At 42.7% G+C, this 20,592-nt stretch overlaps 1 protein-coding gene across 3 annotated transcripts; it reads right to left on the reverse strand.

Moving 5' to 3' along the window:
- Positions 1-16: 16 nt before the first annotated feature.
- Positions 17-19,297, reverse strand: LOC111950466 (methylosome subunit pICln). Of its 3 annotated transcripts, XM_023968073.2 has the most exons (8): positions 19,034-19,297; positions 18,795-18,940; positions 18,511-18,647; positions 13,493-13,600; positions 13,162-13,266; positions 12,421-12,600; positions 4,352-4,471; positions 17-1,248 (listed from the first exon to the last, which is right to left on the reverse strand). In XM_023968073.2, the coding sequence occupies exons 2-7, from the start codon at positions 18,911-18,913 to the stop codon at positions 4,392-4,394; spliced, it is 729 nt and encodes a 242-aa protein (XP_023823841.1). In that variant the 5' UTR covers positions 18,914-18,940; positions 19,034-19,297; the 3' UTR covers positions 17-1,248; positions 4,352-4,391. The 3 variants fall into 3 exon arrangements, with proteins under 3 accessions (XP_023823841.1, XP_023823839.1, XP_023823840.1); XM_023968071.2 differs by having other exon boundaries at positions 18,795-19,296; XM_023968072.2 differs by having other exon boundaries at positions 4,352-4,406; positions 18,795-19,289.
- Between the last annotated feature and the right edge of the window lie 1,295 nt (positions 19,298-20,592).

Below are 20,592 nucleotides of genomic sequence, written 5' to 3' on the forward strand. Positions count from 1 at the left end.
AACGAAATAAACAGTCAACACCGCACAACATCCTTTACTGTAGAACTTGTTAGCTCAGAATCTGATCCTGAAGATGACAAAAGTATTTTAAGTGAACTCACTTTTGAAATGTGAATATAAAACTTTGTTTCTTCCAAACAGTTTAAATTGTTAGCTGGTTGTTCAGCAACATCCACATTATCCTGCATTTTTTAGAGCTAGTGGAAACCGATATCAGTTAGCAGTACATTCCAAAGCAGGATAAAAAAAATACATTGGGAACCAGTAGCCTAATGCAATTTTTCATTAAGTAATTCTACATTTAATTCAACAATGCTTTCCCTCTGATTAAAATGCACACTGTGTGCAGAAAGTCTAGGGAAGGCTATTTCCCTTCTGATTGTTCCTTCTCAGAGGGCTGGGATGGTGATTGGGTGCTGAGCGGTCACTATTTCAGCATAAATCCTCTCCCTCTGAATCCATTCTTTCTCTGCATGTCAGTATAGCCAGACCCCCCACACAAAGCTGCCTCTTTCTTTCAACAACTGGGGGGTGGGGGGGGGGGGGGGTGTAGAGTGGCTGGGCAGTGTGGGCACCAACCCATCCGGAAGAGAAGCAGTCCTACAGAAATCCACACCATGCCACTGAACCAGGGTGCCAGTTGGCAAACAAAGTATTTTCAGCAAACAAATGTTGTTATGGCTCTAGAGCTGGTCTGTGGCAGCCAACTGAACATCCCACCAGCATTACATCTCAAATCCTTATCCTGCAATTGATCACTTGTTAAACGCAGGTTGATAATTACAGTAGAAGGTTGATAAGATTTACGAGTTGCTGTTTGAAAGTGTGCTCATTTCAGATGACAGATTATGTTCGACTACCAATTCATCCACTCTCGCTCTCTCACACACACACTTTGCTTTATACAAAACCAAGTTTTATTATTTGAACATACAAAGCTCAAAATAAATCTGCTGGCTGGTCTATTCTTTCAGTAACAAAAATGGAAACGTTTCACAAAAAAGTGAGTTGTTATTTGCTTTAGTCCTCCAGACTTCGAGGCCTATCGTGACCTGCCAGTAGAGATTAGCCGGGTGAGAATTAAAATTATTTATCTGTACTCATTCAGAGACCCAGTGCCTTGGCTCTGCTTGCATCTGTGTTACGCAATCAGACCTTTAGGCCCCCCCACACTTCAATTCCACCCTAATACCCCCGTTTTCAAAAAGCTTTCGGTCAGGAGGGTGCGAACAAGGGCCTCTGTTCCATCTGCAACACAAGATCACATTTCACAAGGCTGATTAGTGGCCAGGAACTGGACCTGACAATGGTGACATCATGGCCATCTCACCATTAGTCCAAAAAACGCTAAAGAAAATGACTGCTTAAACATGCTATAGGTGGCCTTTGGGTAAGGGACTGGAGCATGTGTGTTAATGATTAAATCACACTGTAAAGTCTAGGGGGAACTTGTGCAACGGGTGAATGGAAGGTGGAATTTATCAGTTGCAGGCCATCCTAGGCAGTCTCTGCCAACGAGCATATTAGAACTGCCCAGCTTGATTACAGTACAGGGATCGTTAGCGCGACGCACGGGAACAGAGCAGTTCATAATCACACTAAATCATTTACAACAGCACAGGAGTATATAGAGCCAATCATAATCCCAAATAATTGAGGCATAATAGAAGTGTTTCCCTAACCGCTGTTCAAGGACACCCAGCCGTTACACTTAGTCTATTCCAATACTAACACACCTGACACAGCTAACAAAAGAGCTTTGACTAGTTGAATCAGGTGTGCTAGTGATGGAAACACTGAATTACATGAGTCAACCAGCTGGAGAAGTCTTCTATGTACAGTACCAGTCAAAAGTTCAGACACCTACTCATTCAAGGGTTTCTTTATTTTTACTATATTGTAGAATAAGTGAAGACATCAAAACTATTAACACATATGGAATAATGTAGTAACCAACGAAAAGTGAAATCAAAATATTTCAGATTCTTCAAAGTAGCCACCCTTTGCCTTGATGGCAGCTTTGCACACTCTTGGCATTTTCTCAACCAACTTCACCTGCAATTCTTTTCGAACAGTCTTGAAGGAGTTCCCACATAATGAGCACTTGTTAGCGGCTTTTCCTTCACACAGCGGTCCAACTCATCCCAAACAATCTCAGTTGGGTTGAGGTTGGGTGATTGAAGGCTAGGTCATCTGATGCAGCACTCCACTGTCATTCTTGGTCAAATAGCCCTTATATAGCCTGGAGATGTTGGGTCATTGTCCTGTTGAAAAACAAATGACAGTCCCACTAAGCGCAAACCAGATGGGATGGCAGAATGCTCTGGTAGCCATGCTGGTTAAAACCTCTGGCGCCTCGACATCAGCCGGTGAAATTGCAGCGCGCCAAACTCAAAATAAAGTCATAAACATTCATAAAAATACAAGTGTTATATATCGGCTTAAAGATTAACTTCTTGTTAATCCAGCCGCTTTGTCAGATTTCAAAAAGGCGATTATCTGAGGACAGCGCCCCGCTTACAAAAGCATACAAACATTCCTACATTTTCCTCCTAAGTAGAGGAGTCACGAAAGTCAGAAATAGAGATAAAATTAATCACTTACCTTTGAAGATCTTCATCTGGTTGCAGTCACAAGAGTCCCAGCTACACAATAAATGTTTGTTTTGTTCAATAAAGTCTCTTTATATCCCAAAAACTCAGATTTGTTGGCACGTTTTGTTCAGTAATCCACTGGCTCCATGGCGGTCAAAACATGCTGACGAATACATCCTAATAGTACCGGTAAAGTTCGTTGAAACATGTCAAACGATGTTTATAATTAATCCTCAGGTTGTCAATTGTCTAAATAAATCTAATATTTCAACCGGACAATAGCGTATTCAATAGAAAGGAAAAACAACGAAGGGCGCGCACACAGTCATGCGCGCAAACAAGTACTGCATGCTTCTCCAGTCCCCTGACAGAAAGGTCTAATTCTTCTTGATATTTCAGAAAACAAGCCTGAAACAATGTCTAAAGACTGTTGACATCTAGTGGAAGCCATAGGAACTGCAATCTGGGTCCTAACCCATTAGGCATTCAATTGAAAACCACCCACATCAAAAAAATCCCACTTCCTGGATGGATTTCTCAGGTTGTCACCTGCCATATCGGTTCTGTTATACACAGACATTGTAACAGTTTTGGAAACTTGTGTTTTCTATCCAAATCTACCAATTATATGCATATCCTAGCTTCTGGGCCTGAGTAACAGGCAGTTTACTTTGGGCACGCTTGTCATCCAGACGTCAAAATACTGCCCCCAAGCCCAAAGAAGTTAAGTGTGCCTTGAATTCTGAATAAATCAGTGTCACCAGCAAAGCACCCCCACACCTCCATGCTTCACGGTGGGAACCACACATGCGGAAATCATCCATTCACCTACTCTGCGTCTCACAAAGACACAGCGGTTGGAACCAAAAACCTCAAATTTTGACTCCGAGCAAAGAACATATTTCCACCGGTCTACTGTCCATTGCTCGTGTTTCTTGGCCCAAACAAGTCTCTTCTTATTGGGGTCCTTTAGTAGTGGTTTCTTTGCAGCAATTCGACTATGAAGGCCTGATTCACACAGTCTCCTCTGAACAGTTGAGATGTGTCTTACTTGAACTCAAAAGCATTTATTTGGGCTGCAATTTCTCAGGTTGGTAACTAATTAACTTACCGTATTAAGCAGAGGTAACTCTGGGTGTTCTTTTGAGGCTGTCTTCATGAGAGCCAGTTTCATCATAGCGCTTGATGGTTTTTGCGACTGCACTTGAAATGTTCAAAGTTCTTGAAATTGTCCAACTTGACTGACCTTCGTGTCTTGAAGTAATGACGGACTGTCATTTCTCTTTTCCTATTTGAGCTGTTCGTGCCATAATATCGTCTTGGTCTTTTACCAAATAGGGCTATCTTCTGTATATCCCCCTACCTTAACACAACTGCTTGGCTCAAACACATTAAAGAAAGAAATTCCACAAATGAACAACGCACACCTGTTAATTGAAATGCATTCCAGGTGACATCCTTTGTGAAGCTGGTTGAGAGAATGCCAAGAGTGTGCAAAGCTGGTTAGGCAAAGGATGGCTACTTTGAAGAATCTCAAATATATATTTTGATTTTAACACTTCTGGTTACTACATGATTCCATGTGTTATTTTATAGTTGTCTTCACTATTATTCTACAATGTAGAAAAAAGTTTTAAAAAAAGGAAACCCCTGGAATGAGTAGGTGTGTCCAAACTTGACTGGTACTGTACTTTTAATTATCCAATGAAAATCTAAATCACTATAACCTATTCCAAGGAGGAGGGTGAAAGTCTTACCAATGATCAACGTCGGCGTCTTCAAACTGTCCTGAGACCCCTACTGCACCACACTCTGGAGGTGGAGAGGAAGGGTAGGAGTCAGAAGTATTTCATGAAACAACTTTCCCTTCTGGACACCTGGGTAATGTTCAGAAGATCAAACTGTAGCAAAATGTTTTGCCATGGAAAGGGAAAATGTGTTCATTGGATAAGGCTGTACCTCCCCGTTTCACTCCATTCAAAAATCTTTCCCTACTGAAAATGACACTTGCACAGAGTATACCTAGCATTAGGAACACCTTCCTAAAATTGAGTTGCGCACCCCCCCCTCCCCCCCTTTTGCCCTCAACACGGCCTCTGTTTGTTGGGGCATTTACTTTACAAGGTGTTGAAAGCATTCCACATGGCTGCTGGCCCATGTTGACTCCAATGCGTCGCACAGTTGTGCCAAATTGGCTGGATGTCCTTTGCGTTATGGACCATTCTTGATACACAAATGAAACTGGAGTGTGAAAAACCCAGCAGTGTTGCAGTTCTTAAAAAAACGGTGCACCTGGCAACTACCATACCCCGTTCAAAGGCACTTATAATCTTAAAAACACCAGTTTAAAACCCATCAGACTCCTTTCTCCCAGCAGGGGGGGGGGGTTGGGGTAATTGATGGAAGTTTTCCCCCATTGGGCTAGCTACCTGCAATCATATCATCCGGCTCCAAGGATAATTCCTGAGATGAGGCTATGACCAAAACTATTTTAATAAATACTCATATTTCACTTTGTCGCTGTTCATTCAGTTAAGCAGTTCGTTTGAGGAAAGGCTTACTAATCAAAGGCTTGACGATTAGTTGACCAGTTCATGGTATCAGATCAGCCATGCTAGAACTAGAATAGTTCAAATAAGTGGAATATAATCAAGAATAGGCTGGGGATACACTAGCTACCCTAAGGTCACAGACCAAAAAGGTTAGTGTCGGGTGTCAATTGCACTCTGATTCAGAAAAGCCAGGCAGCAGCGTAGCAAAGCAAAGCTTTGTGGAACCAGCAGCATTGACCTATAGAATTTATGGAATGCATGCAACAAGTGCACTCCGCCATCCTGTTTCAAACACCTCAGTCACAACTCATAAACCTATATAGGACATTCGCTGTAGCATATACATGACACTACACCCCGACCGAAATGGAATGGAATGTGCTATGCTGGCATGTAATGTAAGATGGCGACGACAGATATGGCAGTTCTGCTCCTAAGCAACTTTGCATGATTTAGTTTGGGTTATTTCTTACATTATTAGCCCAGAATTGTGTTATTACCTACAGCCATAAATTACTTTTGGATATCAGAGCAGCGGTAACTCACCAGCATTATGATTTTCCCGGATTGGATCATTTGTTCGTACCCCCCCCCCCCCCCCCAAGGCAATTTAACTTATTCCAGAGGCTGCTCCAAAACACCGCCGGCGGAGAAGACGTATTCGGAGTGGACTTCTGGTCCGACTCACGAGGCATGCACACCATCCACTGCTTCCGAGTATATTACTCACCATTGTTCAGCCTCTGGATAATAAAGTAGACGAGCACCTCCTTCCAGAGAGACATCAGGGATTGTAACATACTCGGTTTCACGGAAACATGGCTCTATCGGGATATACTGTCCATACAGCCAGCTGTGTTCTCAGTACATCACGGAGACAGGAATAAATCTCTCTGGGAAGAAGGCAGGGGTGTATGTTTCATCATTAACTACTCATGGTGCGATTGTGATAACATACAGGAACTCAAGTCCTTTAGTTCCCCCGACCAAGAATACCTCAAATGCTGACCATATTACCTCACAAGATAATTATCTTTGGTTAGTCACAGCCGTGTATATTCCCCCTCAAGCCAATACCACAACGGCCCTCAAGGAACTTCACTGGACTTTATGAAAACTGGAAACCACATATCAAAGCAAATTTCAGGAAAACGTTACTGAAGTTCTACCAACAAATTGACTGTAGTACTCGCTCCGGTAAAACATTGGACCACTGCTACTCAACTTTTCAAAAATGCCTACAAGGCCTTCCCGCACCCTCCCTTCTGCAAATCTGAGCGACTCCATTTTGCTCTTCCCTTCCTATAGGCAGAAACTCAAACAGGAAGTACCCATGCTAAGGTCTATTCAACACTGGTCTGATCAATTGGAATTCATGCTTCAAGATTTTGATCACGCGGACTGGGATATGTTCTGGGTAGCCTCTGAGAATCACGTCAATGAATATGGTTGAGATCAACAGGAAGTTTATAGGAGATGTTGTACCCACTGTGACTTAAAACCTACCCAACTCAGAAACCGTGGATAGATGGCAGCAGTTGCATAAAACTGAAAGCGCGAACCACCGCATTTAACCATGGCAAGGTGACTGGGAATATGGCCGAATACAAACAGTGTAGTTTTTCCCTACATAAGGCAATCAAACACGCAAAAAGGTCAGTACAGAGCCAAAGTAGAGTCGCAATTCAATGGCTCAGACAAGATGTGAGAGGGTCTACAGACAACCACGGACTACAAAGGGAAAACCGGACAAGCTAAACACCGTCGCCCGCTTTTGAGGATAACACAGAGCCACCGACGCAGGACTGTGGGCTCTCCTTCTCCGTAGCCATTGAGTAAGACAATTATGCGCGTTAACCCTCGCAAGGCTGCCGGCCCAGACGGCATCTGTAGCTACGTCCTCAGAGCATGCACAGACAAGCGGGCTGGAGTGTTTACGGACACCTCCACTTTGCTGATCCGCAACACAAGGGCCCCACAAGGGTGTGTGCGCTAAGCCCCCTCCTGTACTCCCTGTTCACCTTTGACTGCGTGGCCACGCACACCTCCAACTCAGATAACAGATTTTGCAGATCTTTTCCGATGACAACAGTAGTAGGCCTGATTACCAACAATAAGACAGGCTACAGGGAGGAGGCGAGGGCCCTGGGAGAGTGGTGTCAGGAAAACAACCTCACTCAACGTTTTTTAGATGTTAGATACTACTGCACTGTTTGAGCTAGGAACAAGCATTTCGCTACACCCACAATAACATCTGCTAAATATGTGCACATGACCAATAAAGTTTGACTTAGGTGTCAACATGTCTAACGTGGTGAAGGGTGAAGTTGCCCCTACATGATCTTGGATCCATTTTGCATTTCCTTCACTAAAGGATAAGATTAGGGGAGTGGAAGCTGATTCTAGATCTGTAACTAGTGGAAACGTCACCACAAAAGGTGGTGACTGTCGGAAGTCTGCTTGATTGCTTCACTTGGGCCATCTGCTGGTGGTGTGCCACTCAATCTGAGCTTAATCTCCTAAAGCAGACCCGTGGGTGGTATTCATTCAGCACCAAACAGAAAACTGACAAACAGGGAGACAACTTATACACCAATTTCTATTGCAAAACATTTTAAAGAGCTTTCTGCTGCGTGCCCTAATAAATAAGACCCTCAAAAAAAGAAAACACTTTATGTCCCTTGACCTAAAAGGATTTGGGGTGGTAATAATCCAGTGAGAGTTCAAATGAAAACAAGACTATGCATTTCCTTCTAACATCATACAGTGCAGTCGGACAGTATTCAGACCCCTAGACTTTTCCCATGTTTTGTTACAGCCTTATTCTAAAATAGATTTTTTAAATCTTCAATCTACAGTTGAAGTCAGAAGTTCACAAACTAGTTAATGACTTCAACCTAAGTGTTTCAACCACTCCACAAATTTCTTGTTAAACTATAGTTTTGGCAAGTCGGTTAGGACATCTACTTTGTGCATGACAAGTAATTTTTCCAACAGTTGTTTAGAGATTACTTCACTGTACGACAATTCCAGTGGGTCAGATGTTTACATACACTAAGTTGACTCTCCCTTTAAAACAGCTTGGAATATTCCAGAAAATGTAATGGATTTAGAAGCTTCTGATAGTCAATTCCACAGTGTACCTGTGGATGTATTTCAAGGCCTACCTTCAAACTCAGTGCCTCTTTGCTTGACATCATAGGAAAATCAAAAGAAATCAGCAAAGACCTCAGAAAAAAAAGAATTGTAGACCTCCACAAGTCTGGTTCATCCTTGGGAGCAATTTCCAAATGCCTGAAGGTACCACGTTCATCTGTGCAAACAATAGTATGCAAATATAAAACACCATGGGACCACGCAGCCGTCATACCGCTCAGGAAGGAGACGCATTCTGTCTCCTAGAGATGAACGTACTTGGTGCAAAAAGCACAAGTCAACCCCAGAACAACAGCGAAGGACCTTGTGAAGATGCTGGAGGAAACAGGTACAAACGTATCTATATCCACAGTAAAACGAGTCCTATTTCGACATAACCTGAAAGGCTGCTCAGCAAGGAAGAAGCCACTGCTACAAAACCGCCATAAAAAAAGCGAGACTACGGTTTGCAACTGCACATGGGGACAAAGATCATACTTTTTGGAGAAATGTCCTCTGGTCTGATGAAACAAAAATAGAACTGTTTGGCCATAATGACCATCGTTAAAAAGTGGGATGCTTGCAAGCCGAAGAACACCATCCCAACCGTGAAGCACGGGGGTGGCAGCATCATGTTGTGGGGCTGCTTTGCTGCAGGAGGGAGTGGTGCACTTCACAAAATAGATGGCATCATGAAGATGGAAAATATTGAAGCAACATCAGTCAGGATGTTAAAGCTTGGTCGCAATTGGGTCTTCCAAATGGACAATGACCCCAAGCATACTTCCAAATTTGTGGCAAAATGGCTTAAGGATAAAAGTAAAATTATTGGAGCGGCCATTACAAAGCCCTGACCTCAATCCTACAGAAAATGTGTGGGCAGAACTGAAAAAGCATGTGCGAGCGAGGAGGCCTACAAACCTGACTCAGTTACACCAGCTCTGTCAGGAGGAATAGGCCAAAACTCACCCAACTTATTGTGGGAAGCTTGTAGATGGCTACCCGAACCGTTTGACCCAAGTTAAACAATTTAAAGGCAATGCTACCAAATACTAATTGAGTGCATGTAAACGTCTGACCCACTGGGAATGTGATGAAAGAAATAAAAGCTGAAATAAATAATTCTCTACTGTTATGCTCACATTTCACATTCTTAAAATAAAGTGGTGATCCTAACGGACCTAAAACAGGGACTTTTTACAAGGATTAAATGTAAGGAATTGTGAAAAACTGAGTTTAACTGTATTTGGCTAAGGTGTATGTAAACGTCCAACTTCAACTGTATATTGCACTGGTCATCCCCAAAGCCAACACTTCCTTTGGCCGCCTTTCCATTTCCAGTTCTCTGCTGCCAATTACTGGAACGAATTGCAAAAATCTCTGTAGCTGGAGTCATATCTCCCTCTCTAACTTTAAGCATCAGCTGTCAGAGCAGCTTACCGATCACTGTACACAGCCAATCTGTAAATAGCACACTCAACTACCTCATCCCCATATTATTACTTACCCTCTTGCACAACAGTATCTCTACTTGCACATCTATCACTCCAGTATTAATGCTAAACTGTTTTTTTTTTTCACCTCCATTACCTATTTATTGCCTACCTCCCTACATCTGCAAGCACTAAATAGATTTGTCTATTTTTCTTTTCTATTGTGTTATTGTCTGTACGTTTGTTTATGTGTAACTGTGTTGTTGTCGCACTGCTTTGCTTTATCTTGGTCAGGTCACAGTTGTTAATGAGAACTTGTTCTAATAAATAATTCTCTCCTATTATTCTGACATTTCACATTCTTAAAATAAAGTGGTATTCCTAACTGACCTAAGACAGGTTATTTTTACTAGAATTAAATGTCAGGAATTGTGAAAAACTGAGTTTAAATGCATTTGGCTAAGGTGTATGTAAACTTCCGACTTCAACTGTACATACAATACCCCATAATGACAAAGCGAAAACAGGTTTAGAAGTAAAAAACATTTCCATAAGTATTCAGACCCTTTGCTATAAGACTTGAAATTGAGCTCAGGTGCATCCTGTTTCCATTGATCGTCCTTGATGTTTCTACAATGTGATCGGAGTCCACCTGTGGTAAATTCAATTGATTGGACATGATTTGAAAAGGCACACCTCTCTACATTAGGTCCCACAGTTGACAGTGCATGTCAGAGCAAGCCATGAGTTTGAAGGAATTATCCCTAGAGCTCCGTGACAGGATTGTGTAGAGGCACAGATCTGGGGAAAGAAACCAACAAAAAAGAAATTGGCTGCAGAATTGAAGGTCTTCAAGAACACAGTGGCATCCAATGGAAGATGTTTGGAACCACCAAGACTCTTCCTAGACAAACTGAGCAATCGGGGGAGAAGGCCCTTGGTCAGGGAGGTGACCAAGAATCCAATGGTCACTAACAGAGCTCCAGAGTTGCTCTGTGGAGATGGTAGAACCTTCCAGAAGGACAACCATCTCTGCAGCATTCCACCAATCAGGCCTTTATGGTAGAGTGGCCAGACAGAAGCCACTCTTCAGTTAAAGGCACATGACAGCCCTCTTGGAGTTTGCCAAAAGGCACCTACTAAAGGACTCTCAGACCATGAGAAACAATGTTCTCTGGTCTGATGAAACAGAGTTTACTCTTTGGCTTGAATTCCAAGCGCCACATCTGGAGGAAACCTGGCACCATCCCTACGGTGAAGCAATGTGGTGGCAGCATCATGCAGTGGGGATGTTTTTCAGGGGCAGGAACTGGGAGACTAGTAAGGCTCGAGGGGAAGATGAACGGAGCAAAGTACAGAGAGATACTTGATGAAGTCCTGAGTGCTCTGGAGCAGGTTCTCAGACTGGGGCGAAGGTTCACCTTCCAACAGGACAACGACCCTAAGCACATAGCCAAAACAACGCAGGAGTGGCTTCGGGACAAGTCTCTGAATGTCCTTGAGTGGCCCAGCCAGAGCCCGGACTTGAACCCGATCTAACATCTCTGGAGGGAGAGACCTGAAAATAGCTGTGCAGCGACACTCTCCATCCAACTTGACAGAGCTTGAGAGGATATGCAGAGAAGAATGGGAGAAACTCCCCAAATACGTGTGCCAAGCTTGTAGCGTCATACCCAAGAAGACTCGAGGCTGTAATCTCTGCCAAAGGTGCTTCAACAAAGTACTGAGTAAAGGGTCTGAATACTTATGTAAATGTGAAATCAGTTTTTTATTTTATGTGCAAAAATGTCAAACTTGTTGCTTTGTCATTATGGGTATTATGGTATTGTGTGTAGATTGAGGTGGGAAAAAAACATTTAAATCAGTTTTAGAATAAGGCTGTAACGTAACAAAATGTGAAAAAGATCAAGGGGTCTGAATACTTTCCAAATGCACTGTACATTAATAGGTGTACTTGTGTGCTAGTGCTTTAGCTTACATTTTATTTCTACTGGACTGCTGAACAAGCCTTAAACAGCTGAATTTGCTGCGTTTCTTAACCCTTAACACTCATGAGAATTGGCCTATATCAGGGACCACTCAATTAAAATGTTTCTTACAGTAGAAATATGAAAAGCATATGCATAACCATGGTAGAAATTGAAAGCGAACAGTCAAGATTATTGGGAAATTAATAGATCAAAAGTTGGACAAAAAAACTGTCCAGCTGACTAGACAAACCAAATATTACTGTTCATTTTGTGCATTTTCACATCTGTACTTTTTGCAGCATTTGTTGATAACGAAATGAATACATTCAGTAACATAAGGGCTACTTCAAACAATAGTGAAACGTAGCGTTATTCAGTTTGGAATTCGAGGCTAGCCTACTGATGGGGTGCTTAGTACTGTTTAAGTAAAACCCTGGCAGGAGGTTCAGGACGGCAAATTGATTCCCTTCAATAATCTAATGCTGATGTGTGTCGCTGATGTTTCATGCATCTTCAGAGCATCTTGCATTTTTCCAGTCCTACCACAAAATGTCCACCCCCTAGGACCTACTGTTACCCAAATCAAGGGTGTTCATTAGGCACCAAACAGAAAGACTGAAATGGTGAGGTTCAACTTGGACTCATTTTCTTTTTCCATTGCATGCCCTAATGAACATGACCCATGTACATATACAAAGCAATGCAGACCACATTCTATTGCATTTCAAGCTTATACCATTGCAGCATCCCGTTGGGGTGTCCTCGGGCCTGACCCCGGCCATGCAGTGGTGTTTCTGGGATGCAGAGTCGGCCAGCATCCCCTCCAGTCTTTCCAGGGTGGCCTGGCCCTCCAGGGTGAGCTGGGACAGACCCTCCTCAAAGTTGTAAAATGTGGGCAGGTCTATCTGACCCTGTTCTGTGGGTGGGGAGACAGGAGACCGAAAGGTTAGTCAAATGTCCACATATAGTTGACATTGGGCACCCCAATTAAAGTATTCTGTGGGACTGTAAAGTATGTTGTGGTTTTCAAATGAAAGTAAAAAAAATTAAAATAAAAGGGGGGGGGGGGGTACAGTTACTTTATGCGTTAAGGCATGGCATCATACACCAGATATATACTTTGGTGAAAGTTAGCCAACTTTAATTATTCTTTTAGCACTGACATAGTCCAACAACCTGAATGAGACAAATTAATGTGCATCCTTATACTGATCACAGAACAGTTGTCAAGGTATCGAGGAGGTGCACTGAGGACATTTGGACATGAAACATCCAAGTCTAGATGTCAAGAAATAAGTTAATTTGTAGGCAAGAAAGATGGGTTGTGTTCATTAGTCGCCAAAACAGCAGGAAGACTAAAGCAGGGAGGGACTACCTGGACTTGTCCAATGGGAAAGGTTAATTTGTTTCCCCGTTGCAAAACATTCTGTTGTGTGCCCTAATGAATACTGAACATGGTCATGGTGTGCTCACTCACCAGCTTCTTCAACATCGTACTCATCTCCCTCAAAGTCAGAGTCGGAGTCTTCAGGGTCAGGGTGCAGGGCCTGGCATTCAGAGATGGCTGAGAACATGGGCTCCACTGGAGGGTGGAAAACAAACTAAAAGTATTTTGGAAAGTTGTCCAAACCAACCCTTTCCCCAAACCATAGATTTACAGCTGTAAAAGGGACCATCAATTTGGTCCAATCTAAGTAACATTCCTTTGAGGTTCATTTTTCAAATTTAGCTCAGGCCTGAAGAATATCTATTACGAGCTCACAATAGGGTGAAGTATGCATGAATGGTATTCCACAGTTCCCACTTACAGGTAGCCTTATCACTGGGCACAAAACGGATCTCTGTAACAGGACTTATGGAATCCGCGTTGCAGTCATCATCAGTACTCTCATTATCCTCTTCCTCCGCACACTTATCTGGGGGTGGGGGGGGGGGGGGGGGGGGGGGGGGGGGGGGGGGGGGGGGGGGGGGGATAGAGAGAAGACTTGTTAGTCTGTTTACACAGGGAGCCCAATTCAGATTTATATCACTTAATTTGTCTTTTGACCAATCAGACAGATCTTTTGCTACTAAAAATTGGGCAAAAGATCAGAGTTGGGCTGCCAGTGTAAACACAGTTATAGAGTCAGAAGTGGAACAGAGCTCTGTTGCAATCTCATGACACTCACATTATGGCACACCTGCATATGCAACTAGGGCTACTGGTGAGTGTATTCTCCCACACACACACAGAGCAGTGGAACCGTGTTCTCTAGCGTGATGAATGACGCTTTACCATCTGGCAGTCCAACGGACGAATCTGGGTTTTGCGGATGCCAGCAGAACGTACAGTGCCAACTAAAGTTTAGTTGAGAGGCTGTTTTTATATGGTTCAGGCTAGGCCCCTTAATTCCATTGAAGGAAAATCTTAACACTACAGCATACAATAACATTCTAGACAATTCTGTGCTTCCGACTTTGTGGAAGACCCTTCCCTGTTTCAGCATGACAATGCCCCTGTACACAAAAGGATGTCCATACAGAAATGGTTTGTCGAGAACGGTGTGGAAGAACTCGACTTGCCTGCACAAAGCCCTGACCTCAACCCCATCAAACCTTGGAGATTAATTGGAACGCTGACTGCGAGCCAGGCCTAATCACCCAACATCAGTGCCCGACCTCACTAATGCTCGTGGCTGAATGGAAGCAAGTCCACGCAGCAATGTTCAAACATCTAGTGGAAAGCCTTCCCAGAAGAGGGGAGGCTGTTATAGCAGCAAAGGAGGGGGGGGGGGACCAACTCCATATTAATGCCCATGATTTTGGAATGAGATGTTCAAAGAGCAGGTGTCCATATACACTACATGACCAAAAGTGTGTATATGGGTAAGGTGACTAGGCATCAGGATATTTGAAACAGTAGCAGCAATGTAAATTAAGATTTTATGCGAGTGTGTGTGCGCATAGTCAGTATAAATGTGTGTGTATGTTATGTGTGTTGAGTCAGTGAGTGTGTAGAGTTCTGCAAGTGTGCATAGACTGTAAAAATAAAATACAAGGGTCAACTCAGAGAATGGCTACATGGACTGTTAGCTATTTAGCAGTTTTATGGCTTGGGGATAGAAGCGGTTTGTGTCAGATGCACCGATACTGCTTGCTGTGCGGAAGCAGAGAAAAGTCTGGTTTGGGTGGCTGGAATGTGACATTTTTTCTGGCCTTCCTGTCTGTCACACTGCCTGAGAGGTCCTGGATGGCAGGGAGCTTGGCCACGGTGATGTACTGGGCTGTCCGCACCACCCTCTGTAGCACCATGCGATTGAGGGTGGTGCTGTTGCCATACCAAGCAGTGATGCAGCCAGTCAAGAGGGGGGGGGGGGGAGTCATCGCATGCAAGTGATTTGGACACTAAGGAACTTGAAGCTCTTGACCCACTTCCACTGTAGCCCTGTCGATGTGGACGTGCTGCCACCGTTTCCTGTAGTCCACGATCAGCTCCTTGGTCTCACTGATGTTGAGGGAGAGCTTGATGTCCTGGCACCACACTGTCAGGTCACTAACCTCCTCCCTGTAGGTGGTCTCATCGCCAGTGATCAGGCCTACCACCATCGTCAGTAAACTTGATGGTGGTGCTGGAGTCATGCGTTGCCGCGCAGTCCTGGGTGAACAGGGCTAGCTAGCTAGACTAGCTTATTCTTTCAGTACTATATCCCAGAGGTGGGACCAAGTCATAGTTTTACAAGTCACAAGTAAGTCTCAAGTCCCAAGGCAAATCCCAAGTCCTAAACTTTGAGTTGAGTCCTAAACAAGTCATAATGTGCTCTTCACCAAATGTAATACATATTTTTAACAAGAGTAATAGTTAGTATATTACATTTACGCAAATCATGAATGCTTTTAAAAATATCTATACATTTATTCATTTCCAAATAAACATATTTCCATGGAAATACATGGGAAGCCATGAGCAATCAGGCGATGTAGGCTTGTACACAATCGCCCAAACTTCACACACACACTCTCTCTGTGTGGTTACAGTAGGTCAATGGTTTTAGGAACAGCAGTAACATCAGGCAGGATTTAGGCTACCAACTGCCTAGCCAGTTGTAGCGCAATCTTGGGTGCAATGATCACGTTACCGCACTGACTGACTGGAGGCTCATTGATTTAACGTTACCCTACATGATACACTAGTAAAGTAATAAAATATATAGCTGTCGGCTAGATTAGCCACGACTTACCGTTCTTTGGTCAGCTTCAAATGTCGAACAAAGTTAAATTGTTGCGCCTCCGTCTGTAATTTCCTTCCCGCATGTTTTGCAAGTTGCAATATGTTTTTTGTTGATACAGCGTCGTCTTTATATCTTTGGGTATCATCTTTCCAAGGGCTCCATCTGAATTCACCCGCCGACGTTCCTCTGCACTGCCACGCCCAACTTTTTCTCAGCTGGCACAATTTGATTGGCTGCTGTCCGATTCAAACTGTAATCCGTTAAATGCAATTGATGCGCTGCACACTTTTTAATAGCATAATTTTTCATATTTGGGCATCAAGTCAGGTCGAGTCATAAGGCTCAAGTCAAGTCAAGTCACTGGTGTTAAAGTCGAGTTGCAAGTCATATGTGACTCGAGTCCACACCTCTGCTAAATTCATTCTCTGATCCATTAATTGGATGGACAACATGTCAGTTCATACTGCAAGAGCTGAGGTTGGGCAACATCCTTCGGAAGTCGTCATAATTACTGTTGAAGTCTATTTAAGGGGTTGAGAAACATGAGCCTCCAAGGGTTTGTATTGAAGTCAATGTACCCAGAGGAAGACAGAAAATAGCTGTCCTCCAGCTACACCATGGTGCAACCCAAGAAGGTGCCGTTGAGGATACTGTTGACCACTGCAAAACGGTATTTCAAATCAGTTACTGGTGACAAGTGAATATATTTAGTATTGTTTTATCTAAAAAGGATAACTTTAATGTTTAACTATTTACATTTCTGAAATTAACTGAGTAAGGGGCTTGATTCATGACATTTACTCAATAATGCCATGTTGCTCTACACATCTTGCCGTGTTAAACTGCAGTATTCGTGTAACATTCCTGGGTAATGAGATGTCAGACAAGTCTTGCCTACTCGGCAATGCACAAGACAACTTTTCAATCAGAACTGTATACAGATACACCTTCGGACTTGGGAAAAGTGTTCCCAAACAGGCACCGCAAGGTGGGTATATGTAATAGAACTAGACCAGAGATCCACTTGGTCTAGAACTTGTGTTAAGGAAAACCCTCCTCTCCCAAAGGATGTCAGCTCTTTCCATAAAAGGAATGAAAGCCCCACAAAGCTTAACTCAAAGAAAAATATATATACTTTCATTTTGATCTTACACTACCTATACAAGCAAGTGTCCAACGTGCAAATGGAACAATATTTTATTTACATTTAAAACACACTTGTTTGGTAGGAAAGATGGAAGGTGGCCAAGCGGCTTATGAATCTAAGAGCACTACAATCAGAGTTAACTGGCATTAATAAAATTAAGTTTAATTTAAAGTTCCACATTTTGTTAGTCGTATGTACAGGATACACATGGTATACACAGTCCAACAGAATGCTTACTTGCAGGTTCCTTCGACAATACAACAATTGGCACAACGAATAGGCATAAGCGAGCAAGTGAAGTCTATAATGACCTTGGCATGACCTGAGACATAAAGCAAAAACACTGCTTATTGTTTAGTCTCTGCAGCAACTCAGCTGTAAATAAGCTCTCAAGAGCATCGGATGTCCGAGCAACCGTGACTGGCAGCTCGCCCATCCGCAATATGACAATGAGCCTCTCTAGGGGGTAAAAACAGGCCATTCAGCAGCGGGTGAGTATGTGTGGGATGAATGGTGGCTGTTCCTGACAGGACAACCTGGTCTCAAGAGTATTTTCTATTATTCTTGATGTAAATCCGAGGAACTCCATTTAGTATGACACATTTCGTATGGTATGTATTAATTTGTGGTTGTCCATCACCCATTTCATATGATATGTTAAGAACTTGCTAAATGTAAAATATTTTACACATTAGCTAGGCTTTATTGTTAAGTTTAGGAGTTAGGTTAAAATGCTAAAGTTGTCCGTGATAAGATTTGAATTCGCAACCTTTGGGTTGCTAGGCGTTTGCTTTATATGCCCACCCATCCACCCTACTTTTGATTCTGCATTAAGTAACTAATCTGTCTTACGTAACCATACCAAACTAATGGAGTTATCCCGGGTTCACGTTTACTATGCTACGTCTAGTCTATGAGACCAGGCAGGACAGGAGGCATGCCAGTGTGAATCATTAGTTATTATGGTGAACAATAAATAAATGCTTATGTCATTTGGGCTGTTTTGAGGGTTGCTTTTATTTTCATTTTTTTTAATGAAAAGGCATTAGTCAAATTAAGTTGCAAAATCGTGTGCAATGGAAACTGGTTACGTTAACGTTGGGAACCAAAGAGAAAGAAACTGAGGGCCCTTCGTGAATTTGTCTTAGAGAAACTCTTTACTCCAAAAGTAAAACGTTTTGTAATTTAACGGTTTGTTGCGAAACGTTTTGAAACGGAATCAGAATAAATGAATACACCCTTACTTGTGTGTACAAAATGTAGGCAATGCCGTCTGTCTTGGCATGCACCCGACTGTGAGAAACCGCTTATGTCGAAGCAACGTTTTTGAGCATAATTGTATACAATAATTAGGTCTATGTACAGGCTCAACTTTTCATAATGGTATGGTCTCATTGCACCTCGGAAAGTGAGACTATTCTGAATACACTGGAATTGAGAGAAAGACAAAGTATCTTTGGAGGAACCTCACCGTTGAGTTTGGTGTTGACCATGACGTACAGGTGCTCTCCTGGGTACGCAGTAAAGTCGCGTGAGATTGCATGGAGGCTGATTGACGGGTATTTCAAAGAAAACCCCATTCCAGACCCATCGAACCATGATACACATCTGACAAGAGATTAGACAAAAATGTAATTAAAAATACATTTTACGCACTTCAGGTAGCCAATATGAGGAAAGGCCTTTGTCAAACACATACTAGTCGATTTCAATCAAAACGCGCAGTTTCTTGATAAGTAATCTGGAAACACTCACGTTTCTGCAATGTACAGAGTCCCTGGTCCCAGCCCTTCACCATTCCAAACAGCGGTGATTTCACCTTGATTGCACCGTATTCCTTCACTTGGAGGAGATACGTTTTTCAGATTCACCATCGTGGCTTCCCTGTCCTCCCAACCCGCCTGGAGTGAATTAAACATGTTGATAGGATAGTTTCCACCTATCTGCAGATTTATAAACAAAGATGTATGATGTCCGGAGAATTTTGAGGTTACCTGGACAATTCGGTTACGAGAATGACACTGCGCTCCTTTAGTTGCCTTGCTGTGTTCTGAAAGTCTTTTTCAGACCCCTTTCCGATGGTTATTTTACTCCAAACGAACTGATTTCCACACCAGTTTCTGTAGTTGGCGGAGCGTAGTCTAATTGAGATTTGGGCGGAGCAGCCGATTTATCCTCTGAGCGCTGTAATTTGGTTGTTTATAAAGTGGGCGAGTTCGTTTTAAAAGGCCCAGTGCTCCGGGTATGCGGAGTTTGTATGTAGACCATTCCATTGGTACGTAAATGACGTCTCCAATCCACCCGGGGCACCCGACCATGCAAAACAAACTCGCAAATAAACCATACGGAACTTTAATAACGACTAGGGGTGCTCTTGAGCCAAAAGTCCACCTAAAATAGACAAGTATTTTCCAGAAATGCCCTAATTTGACAGAAAGGGGCACACCTCTCTACATCGATTAGCAACAAAAAAAACGACCTAAAATATTGTTTTCATGAGTTAAGACGTGTAAATAAACCATACAGCAACCACACACGTCAACATTTCTGGAGAAAACAATAGCAACTAAACTTCCATGAATGCATCTTTAAGGAAACATGCCCCCTCAACACTTCCTCCAGATGTTCTCAAATCAAATTTATTTATAAAGCCCTTCTTACATCAGCGGATATCTCAAAGTGCTGTACAGAAACCCAGCCTAAAACCCCAAACAGCAAGCAATGCAGATGTAGAAGCACGGTGGCTAGGAAAAACTCCCTAGAAAGGCCAGAAGCACGGTTCTCAAGTGGATATGCCTGCATTAGTCAGAAAGCTGATTGTATCAATATTTCACACCATCATGCTGTCCTCTCCCCTTTTCAAGAGACAGAAAACAAGTAGGCCTACCATTCCTTGTTTAAAAAAGCTTTTTATTATGACAAATGTACAAGATCGTATTAATATGAAAGAAAATAGAGTAAAGTTAACAAAAAGGTATTGAAGAGTAACAGACAAAACATAGAAAACCAATCTATAAGCTCATGTTGATATACCAGACCTACAGTATAGTTGTCTCCCCAGTCTTCAATTCTACATGTAATAAACAATACACTTTTGAATCATTGGCACCAACTTCCCCCTGGCAGAGGACTGCCTGTGTGTCAGACTGCCCCTCCCAACTAGTGTACTCCTACCTTTATATGATCATTTGCTCCAACAGATTTGTCATTTAAAATGAAGTAGGTCCACCATGTCATACTCATGAAATACAGGTGATAAACGTAATCTCTTGAGAACATTACATCAGAAATCATACATTTTTTCATCCCAAAACGATGGTAAACTAACCCTAGTTATTTGCATCTGATTCCCACAATGCAACTGCCAGTAGAAGCTTTGGGGCAGTCCAACTAATGGTGCGGTAACTGTAGTCAATATTATCACGTTAGTTGAGTGCATTGCAGGCAGCTCAGAAATGATTTTTAATTAGCCTCGGAAATCTTCCTTCACACTTTGAAGTATTAAAAACATTGTGTGATTAACCAAGACTAATAAGAAGTTTACCATCGGTGA

Source organism: Salvelinus sp. IW2-2015, linkage group LG23 (genome assembly GCF_002910315.2).
Source record: "Salvelinus sp. IW2-2015 linkage group LG23, ASM291031v2, whole genome shotgun sequence".
Taxonomy (NCBI): domain Eukaryota; kingdom Metazoa; phylum Chordata; class Actinopteri; order Salmoniformes; family Salmonidae; genus Salvelinus; species Salvelinus sp. IW2-2015.

Bases quoted from the DNA above. Each gene is read 5' to 3' on its own strand.
- LOC111950466 (XM_023968071.2), bottom strand. From the start codon at position 18,958: ATGTTTAATTCACTCCAGGCGGGTTGGGAGGACAGGGAAGCCACGATG. The intron at 13,267-13,492 runs GTAAGTGGGAAC...TCCACCCTCCAG, and splicing joins GCCCAGTGATAAGGCTACCT to TGGAGCCCATGTTCTCAGCC. The intron at 12,601-13,161 runs GTGAGTGAGCAC...CCCCACCCACAG, and splicing joins GTACGATGTTGAAGAAGCTG to AACAGGGTCAGATAGACCTG.